The sequence below is a fragment of the Mustelus asterias genome, chromosome 8 (genome assembly GCF_964213995.1).
Source record: "Mustelus asterias chromosome 8, sMusAst1.hap1.1, whole genome shotgun sequence".
Lineage (NCBI taxonomy): Eukaryota > Metazoa > Chordata > Chondrichthyes > Carcharhiniformes > Triakidae > Mustelus > Mustelus asterias.
The window spans coordinates 82,669,827-82,688,169 of NC_135808.1; the positions used below are offsets into that span (position 1 = coordinate 82,669,827).

The 18,343-nt window shown below is 41.2% G+C and overlaps 1 protein-coding gene across 2 annotated transcripts in view; it reads left to right on the top strand.

Annotated features, from left to right (window-relative positions):
* pde4dip (phosphodiesterase 4D interacting protein) overlaps positions 1–18,343 on the top strand; it is a 425,654-nt gene that overhangs the window by 180,276 nt on the left and 227,035 nt on the right. For both annotated transcript variants that reach the window (XM_078218377.1, XM_078218378.1), the window contains exons 4-5: positions 6,740–6,850; positions 16,146–16,222. In XM_078218377.1, the coding sequence (XP_078074503.1) occupies positions 6,740–6,850; positions 16,146–16,222 (188 nt within the window). The remainder of the gene's footprint in view (positions 1–6,739; positions 6,851–16,145; positions 16,223–18,343) is intronic.

Here is an 18,343-nt window from a genome sequence, read left to right on the forward strand (position 1 = left end):
AGATTAAGTAACATAGAGTCCTGGAACAGGAGGGTTATACGTTTCTTGAAGGCGGGTGACTTGACTGGGCTCGGGTTGAATTCAGTCGTCCTGTTGCTGTCAACATTGAGACAGTTCAAAGATGCAGGTAGACGATTTATCTCTTCTAGAGACAGGAGTGCTGAGTTGAGTTCTTTTAAAATTTCTGCCTGCTACACCTGGATAATCAAAATCAGCAGACAGGATTCAAAAACTGGCATGTTGGTTGGAGAGAGACAGAGAGAGATAAGGAACCTACTCAGGATCTTGTTCTTTCAGCAATCCCATTGCTTGGTCTGTTCTACAGAGAAAGCAGCTGCTTAAAACACACAAATGGTTGGCTTGTCATATGACTTGCTCTCCCTCCAACTGCCCAGTGATCCAAATTAGATTATGGCTAGTCCATTCAAATTGCAACTTGACTGGATCATGGCTGAGGATTTCTCTCTCAGCCAGGGTCCCATTGTCCAAGCGATTATATCTAATGGCTTGACTCTACCCTATTGAGTACCCAAATGATTGTTTGGATGCAATGCTAATGGGATAGGAGATGGCCTCATTCATCCTCTTTCAAGAGCATTGTTCTTGGTGCAGCTTTATAGACAGGTTGTCTCCATTTCAATAGTTTTTAGAATGCAAAAGGTACATTGCTTCAAATGCGCAGCCATCTTTGACTATGATCCCAAATCAGCGGAATCTGGCCTTAGTCTTTAAAAAAAAATAATTAGGGGGTTCCAGCCAATAAATTCAAAACTCACTTTTTGATCTAAAGCATGGTTTCAATACAAATTGTCACCATTCTGAATGGTTGGTAACAAATCCTCACTTTTATTAAAGTCAATCTCACCATGCTTCAGGGGAGCTATAAGTGTTTTTGAAGAATTTTATTTGCCATCCCCAGAACATTAGCCATTTGAGAGTTGAGAGGACAGGTCCTGCCGGGGGAGACGGCTTTTGGCCATCTGGACATAATGGCCTATCTATCGAAATTGATTTTGCCAGAGTTTTGCCCAAATGCTTGTGGACCTGGCTTCTGAAAGGAGGGATTCAGTAGAAGCATTGCTGATGGGATTTTTCTAGTGCTCTTATGTGTTGCTGACACATGACCCAGGTCTCTCTGCAGGAGAGTGGTGACAACAAATGCTCTTTATGCTATGGCGTTTGTTAATTTGCTGAAGTCTTTATTATAAAAAAACACTCGCTGCTGTAGTTTGTCAAAGGCTGAGCTGGTACAGGGGATCTGATGTTGGACCTCCTCATCAATGTAGCCTTTTGGGAAAGGTGGCTACAGAGATATGACAAGTACTTTACTTATTCCAGAGTTTCTCCATCACCATATATATAGGTAATGTAGAATATTGGCTCACGAGGTGTGGGTTGATGTACAAGTTTTTTTTACAACGTTCAAGGACAGGCTGAGTTTCTCTACGCAAAATTGTAGAGATTGAGAGTGGCTTGCAAATCAGCTGCAGAGTGGACAATGAAATTGTAAATCATGTATATTGATAGTAATCAGTTTAGTATTAGCACAGTGATGATGGCATTGTCATCTCAAGAAAAGAAACACTGTCCTGTGAATGAAGGGGATTTAGTCCATATGACCTTGGTCTATATATCTTGGCTTCAAAAAGCTTTGTATTTCATGATGGTCAGCATCTTGTTGGATTTGTTGGGCTTTCTCTTCCCACCACATGTTGTTTATCTTCCAGTATTTAACAGCCTCGAGCTATTGGAATACTGCCGCCTTGAGTTGCATCCTTGGGTTGCTCTGCCAGGCAATGAAAGTTGCTCAATTTTGTTCCAGGAAGGCACAAACATTATTTTCTTCAAACCAGCCTGCTATTGATGAAATTCAAACACAATGGTCTGGGCACAGGAGTCTAGTAAAGCAGACTTTATTTGATCCCACTGTTCTGAAATTGAATTGGATGGGTGAACGTTTTCCTAATTGGTCCTGACCTCTACTTGGAATTCCTCTCTTCATTCAGGCCATTTTAGGGCAATGATTCTGCTCTGGACTTCAGAGTCGCAGCCAACCCTGACATTAAAGTCTCCAAGAAGGATGTTTTTCCTTCTTTTGGAATGGCAGTGAGGGCTATGTCAAAGTCAGAATAGAACTTTTCCTTAACATCCTCATCAGAATGTAATGGCATGACATAAGGGTGCACAGTGATTAGCACTGCTGTCTCACAGTGCAAGGAACCCGGGTTCAATTCTGGCCTTGGGTCACTGCATGTGTGGAGTTTGCACATTCTCCCTGTGTCTGCGTGGGTTTCCTCTGGTGCTCCGGTTTCCTCCCACAGTCCAAAGATGTACAGGTTAAGTGGATTGGCCGTGCTAAGAAATTGCCCCTTAGTGTCAGTGGGATTAGCAGGGTAAATACATGGGATTGTCGTCGGCTCAGGCTTGATAGGCATATACTGCACTGATTCTATGATTCTTCTATGATGATGACATATTGGTTATGGCTGGGCTTTCAGTGAAGTGTCGTGAGTCTTTCATTTATACAATATATACTGTATATAAAAACAGATGAGAATAGGATTGAGGTGGGTTGTGGTATCCACCACAGTTAAATGGCCTGCCAGTGATTACTATCCAGGCTGTTTAGTAATGAGTTGCCATTTGACCAGGGTTGAGAAAGATGCCCTGTGAATAGGGAACCCCCTCCACTAACCTTTAGGAAGGAGAGGAAGGACACTGATATGTGGGATTCTATCCACGTAGCAGCTGATGATGAATTTAACACGCACTTCCCAGAGCAGCGTGGCCAGGGCTGGCAACTTAGCGATTGGATGCAAACCCGTGTCCCAGCATTTCACATCACCATATACTAGTCCTCTAATAAACTGTTCTGTAATAACCTGATAGTGTAGGACCAAAAGGTTGTTAGAGAATAGTCCAAATACTGTCACATATGTCAGATGAAAGACATTTAGCACCAGATATTCAATCTACTGATCATTTTGGTGCGCAGACAGAAGCAGCACTGGCTGACGTCAGGAGCAAATAGTGCACAATGTTAAGATATATCTGGAGATTTTAATGGAGCATTTCACAGCTGTCCTGTGCTCTGGTGACTCTCATTTAAACTCTTAGGGTGGGAATCTGTTTTGATCTGGCGAAAATAGAATGTTGGGCTCCAGTCTTTGTTGATGTTACAGCATTCACTCCAAATGCAAATACTACAGAAATAGAAGTTAGGGAGGTTGTGTAGAATATTAGGTACATAAGTTATTGTGCAAAGTAATTAATCTAAGCTTAAACAAGATCAAAGTACAATGATATTTCTTCATGTCATTTTCAGCTTGGTAGAAAATCGAGCAGTTCCAATTGAGGTTCCTTTTATAAATAAATCAAATGTTGGAGATCAGTCTTCGAAGTTAGTCCAATTTATTCAATCATTAGGTCAACCCAGTGCATGGTTGCACATTAAAATATGTGTCACCTTTACTCAGCTTGTAACACTCTTGCCTCCGATTTATCTTATTTGAATCCAAGGTACACTTCCCCGCACTGAACTCCAGTTACAACATTTTGTTCACTCCCTTAATCTGTCGACTTCACTTCGCAATATCCTGCTCCCATCTGCAATATATATCATCCCTCTTAACTTAGTGTCTTCACCTCCAAACTTGGATTTGATTTGATTGATTTGATTTATTATTGTCACATGTATTGGAATACAGTGAAACACATTGTTTCTTGCGCGTGATACAGACAAAATATACTGTTCATAGAGTATATAGGGGAGAAGGAAAGGAGAGGATGCAGAATATAGTGTTACAGTCATAGCGAGGGTGTAGAGAAAGATCATCCTGATGTGTAATAGGACCATTCAAAAGTCTGATGGCAGCAAGGAAGAAACTGTTCTTGAACGATTGGTACATGATCTCAGACTTTTGTTTCTTTTTCCCAACAGAAGAAGGTGGAAAAGAATATGTCCAGGGTGCACGGGGTCCTTGGTTATGCTGGCTGCTTTTCCGAGGCAGCGGGAAGTGTAGACAGAGTCAGTGGATGGGAGGCTGGTTTGCGGGATGGATTGGGCTACATTCACGACTCATTGTAGTTTCTTGCAGTCTTGGACAGAGCAGGAGTCATACATCCAAAAAGGAGGGTGGGAAAAAAGGGGGTTCAGGAGGGGGGATGATTGCAGCAACAGAAGGTAGACTGAAGCTCCAAAGTTCCACATGTGAGGGTGCCCCAACTCTGAATGGCCCTTAAGAGTGAACCCCCCACCCCACCCAAGATGGGAAAAATTTTAAACATCACTTCCCCACCTTACTCATTCCTGCCAGTCACTTCAGAATCCTAATACATGAATAGGCAAGGTTCCCGCCCGAGGCTCTGCTTGTTTAAGTGTGAAATTGCATCTGGGTTTGGGCAGGTGGGTTCGTGGGGAGAATCCTGTCCATTCAATTTTACACTCTCAGAACCCGCCTGGGGGAACTTAAAATTTTGGACCTTGCTGAGCTTTTGGATCTAAAGGCTTGTCATTAAGTGAATGAATGTGGGATGTAGGTTGTGTTTAAAGAGATTACTTAGCATACATATGGATTATTGAAAAATCAGGCTCAAAAGAATTTTATGAAAGCGAGTGAAGGAATCACTGTGAGCAAATTGAAGTGTGTAATAATCTCACCAAGGCTGGTCTTCTATCATGATAACCCTTGGTTTACAAAGTGGAGAAGAGCTGCATCCACGGCTTAGCACACAAGTTCAGGTGCGGAGACCTGCAGAACACCAGTCTAGGTTGAGGCAGTGGGTTTTGAGCCCCTGCGGCTCATTTTCCATTGGGTGAGCCCCCACTCACTTAATAGAGGAGTCCATACCCCCTGAAATCCATGGGGAGATCAATCGGCGATCCCCCTTGTCCTTTGTGGCCACCATAACATAGGGGATCATATTGAGTGAGTAGGTTTGAGGGGATGACATTCAGGATACAAACAAAAGTAAGGGCACATACTGAATTATGTGGGTTAATTACATCAGTAAAGGCAAGTTCAATGTTTGCTCACCTCATGTTACAATATTTGCCATCTTTGCCATCATTGAGACAAGAGGTAAGCTTGGATTTCAACATGTTTTTACAAGTGAAGAACATTGATCAGTTTGTGAATATTCGTCACTTCAGCCTTCGTGTCCCAGGGAGGGGGTGGAAGTGGAGGTAGGTCACTGAACTGGTAACCTAGGTCAATACTGTGGGGTTCCAGGCTCAAATCGCAACACAGTAGATGGTAAATCATCCTGTGGCAGGCATGGGTGAGCTGAAAATTTTTTATAAAGAGAGACTACACCTTAAAACAGTGGTGCTCAGCCCCAGCGGCACACTTGGTTCAGAGGTGGCTCCAATGTGTGGTGGACAGGGGTTTGAGTGTACCCCTGCCCAGAAGGAATTCAATATTTGCCCCAAGCCCTTGGGAGCTGGAGCCTTGCAACTTCAGCCATTTTGTGGAAATACCCCCCATGCTGTGGCAAATTTACAGTTAGTGGGATCCAGTGCTCAGCTGCATTTTTGGGACACCACTATTCTTTTCCCCACTCCCTACCTATATTAAACAATACTCTGCACCTGTGTATCTTAACAGTATAATTAACATAACCTTAACATATATAACCATCTGAATCACTTTTAATTATCAAAGCAGCACAGAAATTATCATTACTTTATCATATTTTTTCTTCCTACCTGTAGATAAAAGTTGAAATAGTGCCTGTTCTTAACATCAGGAGAAGCAATTAGAATGAGTTATTCAGTCTTAGTGTCGATCAATCAGCTGCTATAAGCAGCTAGGCCATAGTTGTTGCAGGACCATGCACTCTCCCCACGGTCAACTTTTGCATCCTGGTCTTTCTATGCACTTGAAATAATTAAATCATTGAAACACTTTAGGTTACTAACTATTTCAGTTAATGTTAATTTACCTCCTTCATACATTTGGTTCACAGTAACTCTTTGAAGTTAATGTTATAAGCACTGTTTTTGAAACAAGTGTATTAAAAGCTTAAAAACTATACAGAACTTTTCCCTTATCAGAGGAAAGGTCCTCAACCTGAAATATTAATTCTTTCCCTATCCTTAGATGCTGACCTGTTTTGCATTTTCTGTTCTATTTCATATTTTTAACATCCGTGCTATTTTGATTTTATATTCAGCCTAAAATGAAGTTTTCATAAATGTTTAGCTTAAAGGACTCAGATGACACAACCCCGTTTTTAAAATGAAGAATGTGCATTGAGTGTTGGACATGGCTGGAACATTTATTTGTCATAAGTGTTTTTTTCTGAAACTCTTAAGCAGTTCAAAATGCATGCTTGATTTGAAATTCTTCTGGATAGGGAGAAGGAGACAAGCAGGCACCTGCCAATGTGAAACTAGTAGGATGATGTGATGTTAGTCAAGGCCTCTCGTTGGTACTGGGATCAACTTACATCAGTTGTGCCACTTGTCATGTAGTGTGCTGCCTGTTCAAGATTCCTGTCATTCCACTTGAGATTAAAAAAAAACTTTTGGCCTTCACTACACCCTAACGTGAGCTGCGATGGCACATTGACTGTGCCGAGAGAGTCCTCACAGCTTTCACGATGTTTCTTTGATTTTACTTCAAGTCTGTTTTGAGATGTTACTACACTGAGTGGGAGGGGGGGGGGTGGCAATTGCCCCCCCCACCCCCAACCCTTGTCACCTGCCATGTCTAATGGTTACCGTACTCTTTCCCAGCATCTAAATGACTTGAAAAAAGAAAACTTCAGTCTCAAGCTCAGGATCTATTTTCTGGAGGAACGAATACAACAGAAATATGAAGACAGCAGCGAGGACATCTACAAGAGGGTAGGAGACTTCATCACTTTTTCTCTGTGAACTAAGCATTGAAAGGGTATTTTACTCAAGATCTCAAACTGCAATATTTCTAGGGTGATTTGTAGGAAAATTAACAAGCATCACCAGGGAGAGATAAGACATAGGTTCAAACTTTGCTGTCTAAAGACAGGTATCAAAGATGTATCATGTCAGTGTTATGCTACAGGAAAGAATCCCAGACTGCTCATTTACAACATTTCAACCAAATAGAGAGCAAAACTGGCAAAGAGATAGGGACACTTATTGGCTCGAGGTGGTCCAGAAAGATTTGAAAGAGGAAAAAGGAAGAAAATAATGAATAAGAGGAAAGGAGGTTATATAGTCTAAATATATGCATCAGTTGGTAATGTTTATGAAATGCAGTCATTACTTGTGTCCAAACGATTTAATTAATGTAACTCCAGCCATAGTTACCCCCAACAAACTTCAATTATCAGTTCTTTATGAAGATAATGGCTGTAAAGTATCTGCAGCAATTTTGTAGGAACTGGAGTGTGGTTTGCATTTATATTGCAGACGCTGTGAAAAGAAATCTTGTTATCTAGATATCCATATCGGGTAGGATTTACTGTCCAGGTGGATGTCCGAACCTAGTCAGATTTAATATCCAACTGGAGTTGGGCTGCCAAAACGTTTTTAAAATATCTTGTGTTTCAAAGTGGGAAAATATATATTTTTTATCTACACCGACTGGCAACTTGATTAGGTGATATAAATAAATCATCAAAAGTATAAACATCACTGGCATTGATTTAACCCTACCAGCCTGGGAGAACCTAATTAGTTGGTCAGAGGAGTACTTGAAAATAAATATGTTGAGCCACAAAATGAAATGTCAGGAGGAATCCCCCAAAATCTTGGCCAATGAGGTAGATTTTGAGGAGATATTTAGGGAAGAACTTGGATCCGACCCTAGTTTCTAATATACCGCAATTAAGTCAGAATTGAAGAAACCTTTCAAAAGCAACCCCTTGCGGCTTAGAACCCATTTGAAAAACATGTTAAAGCTTCTGTTTTATATAATTCATTAGCATCTGCTTTATAGTATTTTGTTTGAAAACAGGATTACAATAGAGATTGTCTTTGCTCAGATTTACAATGATGGGCGACATGGTGGCAGTGGTTAGCACTGCTTCCTCACAGTGCCAGGGACCCAGGTTTGATTCCCGGCTTGGGTCACTGTCTGTGTGGAGTCTGCACGTTCTCCCCGTGTCTGTGTGGGTTTCCTCCGGGTGCTCCGGTTTTCTCCCACAGTCCGAAAGATATGCTGGTTAGGTGCATTGGCCATGCTAAAAATTCTCCCTCGGTGTACTCGAACAGGTGTCAGAGTGCGGCGACTAGGGGATTTTCACAGTAATTTCATTGTAGTGTTAATGTAAGCCTACTTGTGACATTAAAAAATAAACTTAAACTCAAACTGCCAGTATATGCAGAAAAATAAAAATAAAGTTTGATATCAATTCTCCGCGTTGAGTACAGATGTGCTCCAGCAGAAAGCTTTATAGGAAAAGATTAGCAACAACATCCATTGATATCATGCCTTTACATTAGGTAAAAGTCCCAAGGCAGTTTACACAAGGATAATCAGACAAAAAAGCAACATTAGCAAGGGTGAAAGAAAACTTTGTTAAAGTGGTAGGTTTTGAAGTGGATAGAAGGGAAGAGAGTGAGAGATGCGCAAGAGGTCAGATTAGTCTTATCTCAGTTCCCTAAAGTGTGGAATATATGTACTCCATCTATGTTAAGGTGAGAGGCTTGTTATAGATACGGTGCTCTACATGGTTTTGAGGGAATTACAAAATATAGACCACATATAAGCAAGATGATATCTGTTACAGACAGCATGACCAGTAATCCAGTGGGATTCTCTGGTCCCGCTGCAGTGAATGGAGATTTGGCTGAGCGCCAAAATCTCTGTCCTCGCTTGAGGCAGCATTTGGGAGTGAGTGGCTGGAAAATTCCAGCCCATGTGTTGCCTGGTTTCTCAGCTGTCATAGGTAATATCTTCTGTTACAAGATTACAGTGAAGGACCGGTTATACAGCCAGTGTGCTTCATTACATCTAAGCATTTGAATTGGACCTATCCACCCCGAAATGTTTAGTTATCTTGCAAGGGTCCCATTACCACAGTGATGCCATTCCCTTCAAGTAGGAGTTAGAGTCAGAGCATGTAAATGAGGCCTAAAAGGCCAGGATTAAGAGGTAAGGCATGAGTTGCAAATCTGCAGAATTTACCAGTAGATTTGCACCATGCCCCCTTTGCTTGCCACAAGTGGCATCTCACCCAGTCTCCCTATTACTTTAAAGAATCTGCACCCTTGACTCCCGATCTGTTTTAAAAATTGGTCTTGTGTCTCAATTGTAATTGTCTTATGACTTTGTTCCATTTTTGTTCTGTTCATTTTGATTATTCATTCCCTTTCAACAGTGGTTAAGTGGTCTAAATGTCAACATGCCTATTAGTTTATTGGCGACATATGAACCAGTTCGTTGCCAACTAATTGACACTCGTGTCCTGCATGTGTGTCCAATTCCCAGTGGTGTGGTGGCTATACATGTAATCCCTGGCCATGATTGTCACTGTATCAGATCCTTTGCAACCTGTGGAGATTTTAACCCTCCTAATCGGGTGGACAGTTAAAATGCCCAGGCTACTTATGAACTGAAGGGCAAACTGGATTCTACCATGTCTGATTTAAACCTGCTCTTCTCAGCAGGGCACAAAACCATTTGGGTCTCAATTAACATGTTCAGAATGGGGTCTGATGATTGTTAAACTGATTTTAATAACATTTTAACAGGAGTTTGAGGAGGATCGAAATGTGAAGAGGCCCTGTAGTTGACTTTCCTTTGTTGGGGCGAGGAGCAGGAGTGCTTCTGTCATAGGGAAAGGTTAGGTCTCTGCCTTGTACTGGACTCCTCTACCCACACTATGCAATCCACTACCCACCACATTCCCTACAGTGAAATTCTCCTAGGACCACTTCCTTACACTTATCTACATTTGCCAACTTGTGTGAGGCCAGCAACTGCTCTCTGCCCAGAACAGATAGAAAGTGGAAGCGCAGCATGGTAATGAGTCCCAGCTGTTAAAATTGCCATGGTCTCATATTGTCACCAGGTGGGTCTGAAACTACCTTCCGTGGTTTCCCATAGGAAACCTTCCGGGAGGTAAAATTCCCTCCTGTATGCTTGCGCACAAGTCTCATTTACTGAGATCCAAATTAATCCAAACACTTGGTAAATACCAAAAAAAACATTGCTGGTCTATTAAAGAGTTTGTCACATTATTTGTTGGTTATGTGTCAAGCTTCTGCTTATTCATTATTCAACAAGATAAAGATTAAAAACTGAACATCAACATTAATGGGTGGTGGGGGCTGGGATGGAGGGTGTGCTGGTGGTGGTTGTGAATCATTTAATAAGAGAAAAGCCATAATATGCACATTGTGTCATAAGGCATTAGAAGGAGCCATGAAGGGTATTGCAACCGTTGTGGTATGTTGTTTTTTTTCGAAGTTTTATATTTTAGGACTGAGAATGTATACTTGATATTTTAGTTAAAAAAAAGTCATGAGGGCCAGGCTTATTTTTTGAAACTCACCAATAGGCTGTGAATCCAGGTGGTTTATTTTCAGTGGTATAGCCCAGACACATTTAGTCAGCTTCAGTATTATGTCAGCATCTCCAAGTAAAAAATAATTGTTATTGGGTAGCATGATCACATGTGATGCACATACGTGTGTAAATGGGATGAATGTCCAATACATAGCCCATATTACCAGAATGAGTAATCTAGGCCAACACTCTAATGCAACATTTAAGTGAAGGGTTACATCAAGAATGTGCCTGCATTTTAGGTGCTCGTGAATGAAGGAAGAAGTTAAAACAGTTTATCATGTCCTCAGGATTTCACAACTTTACAACCAATTAACTACTTTTGAAGTGCAAACAGTATGTTCAGCAGATATGACAACCAATTTGCACATAGCAATGTCCTACATCAACAGAGGACATGAATTATCAGTCACTTTGTTTCATGTAGCATTGGTTGCAGAAGCAATATTGACCCTCCGATTCTTCACCATGTAATTTGTTCTACTATTGTTATTCTGGCTTTCTAATCAGTTTTCATACTAATCAAAAGAAACCATGAGAACTTGAATTGCAATCACATTTCCCCTACCATTTTCCTCCTCCTTTCTTAATTTGGGACTAGGGGCGGCACAGTAGCACAGTGGTTAGCACTGCTGCTTCACAGCTCCAGGGACCTGGGTTCGATTCCCGGCTTGGGTCACTGTCTGTGTGGAGTTTGCACATTCTCCTCGTGTCTGCGTGGGTTTCCTCTGGGTGCTCCGGTTTCCTCCCACAGTCCAAAGATGTGCGGGTTAGGTTGATTGGCCATGCTAAAAAAAAAAAATTGCCCCTTAGAATCCTGAAATGCGTAGGTTAGAGGGATTAGCGGGTAAATATGTAGGGATATGGGGGCAGGGCCTGGGTGGGATTGTGGTCGGTGCAGACACGATGGGCCAAATGGCCTCCTTCTGCACTGTAGGGTTTCTATGACTTCTAAAAGAACACTACACCATGGTCCTCATTCATTAATATGTGATGCAGTGGGACACCAGGCTGGTGTCACAATGTGCATCACAATGAAACAGGAACTTGCATCCCAAATGCTGCAGGTTTCCTAATCTCAGTGCCAATTTCTCCACAATGGAAAAAATAATAAAATCACCTTGTATACTGCTTGTGCACTTCCTAGTGACTGATATAGGTATTAATGCAGGTCATCTGTTTACACCTTTAGGAGCAAAGAATGGTCCAAGCTTTATTCATGATGGGGTAAGTGGGGAGAAAAATATAATATGGATAAAAGGTCCTCAATAAAATTCCCTTCAAAATCATCATAAAGACACTTCTCTACCTTGCCTTTGGTCTTCTCTGCCTTGCAGCACCGCCCCCCCCCCCCCCGCCATAACTTCTTTCTCATCCTTCTCAATATCCACCTTTTTCCTCATTAAGCACTGTGATGCATTTCAGTTACATGAGAAGCATGATCCAGTTACCAGTTGTTCCTAATATGCCAGAGTAAGCATCCAAGCAGTCTACTGTCAGACCTCCACCTTGTGCCTCATTGATGAGGCTCCTGGTAGTGCAGAAGGGTAGCCAAATGATTCTTCTCCCTGGTAATTAATGAAATTACTCAACGTAAAAATCTAACCTGACTTTCTTTATGGCCTGGTGCTTTGGAGGAGGCTGGGCTCCCCTTAGAACTTTTTCCTTCTGTCAAAAACCACAGGATAATCAATAGACATGTGAAAAATCACCGTATCTTGTAGATTTGATGCTTATTGTCAATTAGGGCTCGTGCTAGTAGCCGGTAGTCGGGATATGATTGAACCTATTATCCCTTGATTGAGAAGAAGAAAAATGAGCCAGGGCCACAGTTACCTGCCAGGCGAAGGCAGTATTTGGCTTGGGTGTAATGCCTTCCTTTGTAGAATATCCTATCAACATTCACATATGAAAATCACCACTTCACTGAAGTACTAGAAGGTTGCCAGCATCTATGAAGTCATACTCCAGCTTGAATTAATGTTCTTAAAAGTTAGGTGTGGGAAGGAAAAGACTAGACAGAAAGTCTCCTACTTTACAACAGTGACTATACTTCAAAGGAACTATATTGGCTGTAAAGTGCTTTGAGACATCATGAAGTCCTGAAAGGCACTATATAAATACAAGTTCTTTCCTTCTTTCTTCTTCTCGTTAAGTGCAGCAGGAAGAGTATTTCCCTCCTGCACACCTACTGCGTGAGCAGTGAGTATGATGAATGTGGTAACAGGTTCATTACTGACCTGCAACAAAATCTGCCTAGTACTTGGAAGCTGCCAGCCAATGGGAGAACTGTGTATCATGTTCATGCAAAGTTAGGTTTATTCTTGGAGCTGTTGTCAAGGGGATAACAGACCTAAATATAGAAACTGATCGCTGGCTTCAATTCCTGCAACAAATTATCTGTGAGAGTTTGGACTTACAATGGGGCTCAGTCACTATTCACTGCTCAGAAACATGTAAAATCAGGGCGTTAATAAATTCTGGAGTTAGAGTAGTTCAGGAGTTATATGTACTGCTGCCTCTGATAGTTGAATGTCATTTTTGAGTATAAAATTTGAATTAGTCAGTAATTTGAATTTGCCAACATAATTAAAATGGCAAAATAAAAATCCAGAAATTGAACTTGGCCAAACTTTGAAACAAGAAGGGTAAACTGCAATGTATTTATTTTATATTCTGTACTTAGTATTCAACATCAGCCTCTCATGTTTCCATTTGCTTGACAGAGGATTAACATGTGGCACACCATATTAATTTGATATGGACCAGGAATCTGAGAAGCATGTTTTAGGCTGCCCAGCAATTTTGGTGGCCTAATGTGGCAGGGGACAGGAGGCAGGCATGTCAGAGACCAAGACTTTTCTGCATGATTGACATTAAGTATACTGCTTATCTTCAACAGCAAATAAATGTAATCTTAACAATAGATACAGTGACAGAGCAGTAAGTTAGTCATGCGAGTAAGTTCTGAGTTCAATCCTGGGGGAATGGGTGCTTGTTGAACAAGCTGATTTCAAAGGCCACAAGAAGTAATTCCTGGATTTGTAAAAGGTTTAGAAATATCCACTGTGATCAGTATGGTCATTTTCTAATACAATGAATATTTGTGAAGCATTGTGAGGATGTCTATAATTCCATCTACCTCGAGGACAATTTTTTCACAATGCCCAACCAAAGTCTACAACATGAAGTTGAGAATTCTGCAGCAAGTCTGTCTAGGGATAACTTAGATCAGTTGTGTATTTCGCAGGAAAATTAACTTTACGCTATGAACGATTGTTAGTGACTTGGACAAGATTTGGTTATCACCTTCCCAATATTCATGAGGTTACAAAGGTTTGACATTTAAATTCCTCATTGACACAACCTGCGCATGACCTTGACTACACAACTATTCATCCATAAATGTTAGGTTTTTCCAGATTTCAAACTGAGCACATATTCTTATAAGACTATAACAAGTGCCCTTCCCTGTACCACAGATTAAAGTCAGGAGATTTGGGTGTAAAGACAGCGAAAATAATTTCCCGAGAGCTGCATTGCACTTCATAAAATGTCAGCCAGACTGCAAGTCTAAATGGGAGAGAAAAAGATTGAGTAAGAAAGAGTGCACAAAGAAATGTTTTAGAAAATGGTGGAAATGCACTGCAGGCCCAACATGTGAAAGAGAATGAAAGATTAATATTCTGGGTGTGCCCTTTCTGAGGGGATTCTATCAGTTGTCTACTGTAACTTCAGTGAAAAACTGTGTACTTTTACACTATGTCCCCAGAGTTTCAACAAATCCCAACAAAGACCAGAAGGAACACCAGAGAAATATTTACCCAAACCAAAGCATTAAATAAGACTCCTTCGTCTTTGACACTTCAGTACAGCATTGAGGGAACACCGTATTGTCAGAGATGCCATCTTTTGGGCGAAAAGTCAAACCCAGGCATATGCTCTCAGGTGGACATAAAAGATCGCAAGGCATTGTTGAAAAAGAGCAGGGAACTTTTTCCAGTGTCCTAGAACAAAATCATAGAATTTTACAGTGCAGAAGGAGACCATTTGACCCACCATATTTGTTTATTTATTATTAGTGTCACAAGTAGGCTTACATGAAGTTACTGTGAAAATCCCCTTGTTGCCACACTCCAGCACCTGTTAGGGTACACTGAGGGAGAATTTAGCATGGCCAACGCACCTAACCAGCACGTCTTTCAGACTGTGGGAGGAAACCGGAGCACCCGGAGGAAACACACACAGGCACGGAGAGAACATGTAGACTCCACACAGACAGTCACCTGAGCCGGGAATCGAACCCAGGTCCCTGGCGCTGTGAGGCAGTAGTGTTAACCACTGAACCAACATACTGCCCCATGCCTGTGCCATCTTATTCCCACAACACTATAAATTAGTCCTCATTAAGTAGATTTCCAATTGCCTTTTAAAAGTTGCAGTGGAATCTGATTCCATCACTTTTTCAGTAATGTGTTCTGTAAACTTCAACATTGTCCTCCCACACCCAAGTCCAGGTTATATATAACAAAATGGTCTTAACATTGATCCCTTGGGTGTCCCCACTGCATACTTCTCTCCAGTCAGAGAAACATTCATTCAATACTGCTCTCCACCTCTTATCGCTTACCAATTTTATATCCAAGTTAGCAGCAGCCCTTTAATATCATGTCTTTTTATTTTCTGAATAAGTCTGTTATGGAACACTTTATTAAATGTCTCCATGCAACATTCACTGTATTACCTTCATCAACTCTCTCTGTTACTTTGCAAGAACTTAATCAGATGAGTCAGACATGATTTGCCTTTAACAAATTGTGCTGACTGTCACTATTAACCCATGCCTTTCAAGTGAAAGTTAATTTTGTCAATGTCTCCAGTAGTTTTCCCACAAGATTTATCCCTCAACCATCACTAAAACAGTTAATCTAGTCACATCTTATTGCTGTCTGTGGGAACTTACAATGCAGAAAGTGACTTTCTCATTTCCAATATTACAATGGTATCCTCACTTAATTGGATGTAAAGTACTTTGAGGTGTCCTGAGATTGTGGGCGGCATGATGGCACAGTGGTTAGCTCTGCTATCTCACAGCACCAGGGACCCGGGTTCAATTCCAGCCTCAGGTCATTGACTTTTTGGAGTTTTCACATTCTCCCCGTGTCTGTGTGAGTTTCCTCCGGGTGCTCCAGTTTCCTCCCACATTCTGAAAGACGTGCTGGTTAGATGCATTGACCAAAAAGGTGCTGGACTGTGGCAACTAGGGGAATTTCACAGTAACTTCATTGCAATGTTAATATAAGCCTTACTTGTGACTAATAAATAAACTTTTAACTTTTTGAAAATGCGATTTAAAAATACACACCATTTTATTCTTTCTTTGTAAGATTTAATGTTTATTTTCAAATTTCTGTCACTTTCCATTCATAACAACCTTGTTCCAGATCATTAATAGAGCAACAGATTTGACGCAGTGCATTAACCTGCAACATGAGTTCTCTACTAACTGGGCATAGCACCATTTGTATTTTTAAAGAATCCCAGAGGTAATGAAAATGCCATGTTCTGACAGATCTGAGCTGAAACAAATCACTATCCTGAATCATTGTCAAGGCTGTGACACTCATCAATTCACCTGTCTTTCAGAACATCGAGCTGAAGGTAGAAGTGGAGAGCCTGAAACAAGAACTAAATGAAAAAACTGAGCTGCTTGAGAAAGCCTCGTAAGTCACATTTACTGCTTCCTTCTGAATCATTGCGCCTGTGCTAAAGTTTACAGTTACTGTAAAGTAACTCTGTCACTGTTTCCACTGAGGTAACATTTGTCTGGAGTAGCAATCTGCCTCGTATATTATCCCAGTTTGAAAAACTGGAGGGAAAAACTTGCTTGTACTCTTCCTTTGCTTAAGGAAATACTCTGGAGTGTATAAAAAACACTCTTTTGTATAAATGTCTGTTTAAAATTATTTACTAGATTTATGCAAATGTGCTACGTAGTGCCTGGTTTCTATGTGAAGTTGCAATCCCTGCTGCCAATCAGAGGGCTTGTGTGTGAAGAACTTCCCCAGGAAGGACTATCTGTATGGGAAATTTAAAGGTTTTTTGAGAGCCCTCTTAGGGCTTTGTGATTAGTACCTTCTCCTTTTCCTGGGAGAACCCAATATACCTTTCAGGGGCTCTGGTTTGTCCCTGTATTACCATTACCAGGATTATGTTATATTCGGACCTGTCTGCAGCTATACTTTTCTCTTTCCAGTTTGTACAAAGGAGTCTTTGCAATCACAATCCACCCACACATCCCCCCGGCAATCCCTTCCCTCCATCCCTGCCAGAGGCAAAGATTGGAGTTGGGGTCAAGGTCCATAATTTGTGTGTTTTTTTTTAAGTAGCTTTGAAGTGGTTTGAAAGGCCATATTTAGAAAGCATTTGCCTTATAGTTGCAGAGTTATTGGATTGTGGAATAGGATGATGTGGTCCAAGATTTCAGTCAAAGCTCATATGGCATTTGCTACCAAATAAACCTGTTGGACTTTAACCTGGTGTTGTTAAAACTCTTACAAAGTTCATATGGAGCAGGGGGTCATTAGTTGTGAAATCAACATCAGAGTACAGAGCTTTGGAACAGTTGATTGAGCATGGGATTTTTGCAAATGTAAAATCACATTCACTAGATGATTGATGTTAGTGTTTTTTCTGACAATTGGCTGCAATTTTTAAAATTGCATGCGATTTTTAGTAAAGCAAGCAACTGTCAGACATTGGATAGGGGACAAGCATGTTGTACGAAGACACTAAAGAACTGATACTTTCATCCCATTCCAGCATGTGATACTCTATTATGTCCTGCGTCTAATCCACTAGAATGAGCTGGTATTTTGAAATTGCTATTCTAATGATTTGTTGTGCAATGCTATGTCCCTGACGAGGAGTGGCAGTCACTCATTTTGATTTGAAATGCAATTTAGCTTGAAGAACCTCATGGTCAAAATAAATAACTCTATATAGTTGAATGGGTCTGAAATCTGTATCAATATTTACACGCTCATTGTTTCTTTCAAGGATTTATGCCAGGGAGGGGTTCCACAGGTACCAACTGATCATGAATCCAAGTTCCAATATTTCTTTGATGTTTACTTGACTGTAGGAGGGAGCTTATCCTAACTGTTAGCATTAAATTTTGTAAATGTGGAAAATTGATGGAGGCAGAAGTCCAAACCAAACTTTATGGCCGAAATTCTCACAACCCGCCCGCCACTGGAATTCTAGTGGGTGGGGGGTGGACCATGTAAAGGTTCATTGAAGTCAGGCAGGAATCTCTGGTTTTCACGCAAGTGCGGCTGGAGAATCCCACCCACAGTGTGTGTGTATCTCTGTAGGATTCTCATGTGGGGCCATTGGGTGAGGCCCAGAATTTAATCTGATCCATAAGGTTTTCTCTCACCTAGAATGAACCCTTTTAAGTTCACTGCCCTTCTCTTCACCACCTTGACCTCACCACCAATCAGAATTTAGCCATCAGTGTATGACTAGAATTTGGTTATGTGCTGAAATTCAGCAAGTGAAGTATTAGTGCATTGGGCAGGCTTGCTGTGTCACTACACCCACTCAGTTCAGCAATGTGCAGCTGTTTTATTGTGCATTTACACTGCAGTTACCAGCATTTGACTAATAGTTCCGATATCTGTTCCAGTTCATTTAGAATGGCTGGCTCCACCTCCAAATCTCCGGCCCACCACAACGCCTTCCTTTTAAAATGTTTAAGTATTATGAGAGTACGAATGGATTTGATCCAGGTGGATGGATGGATTTGTATTCCTTGCCCCTGGTGTTCCATCCTATACCCC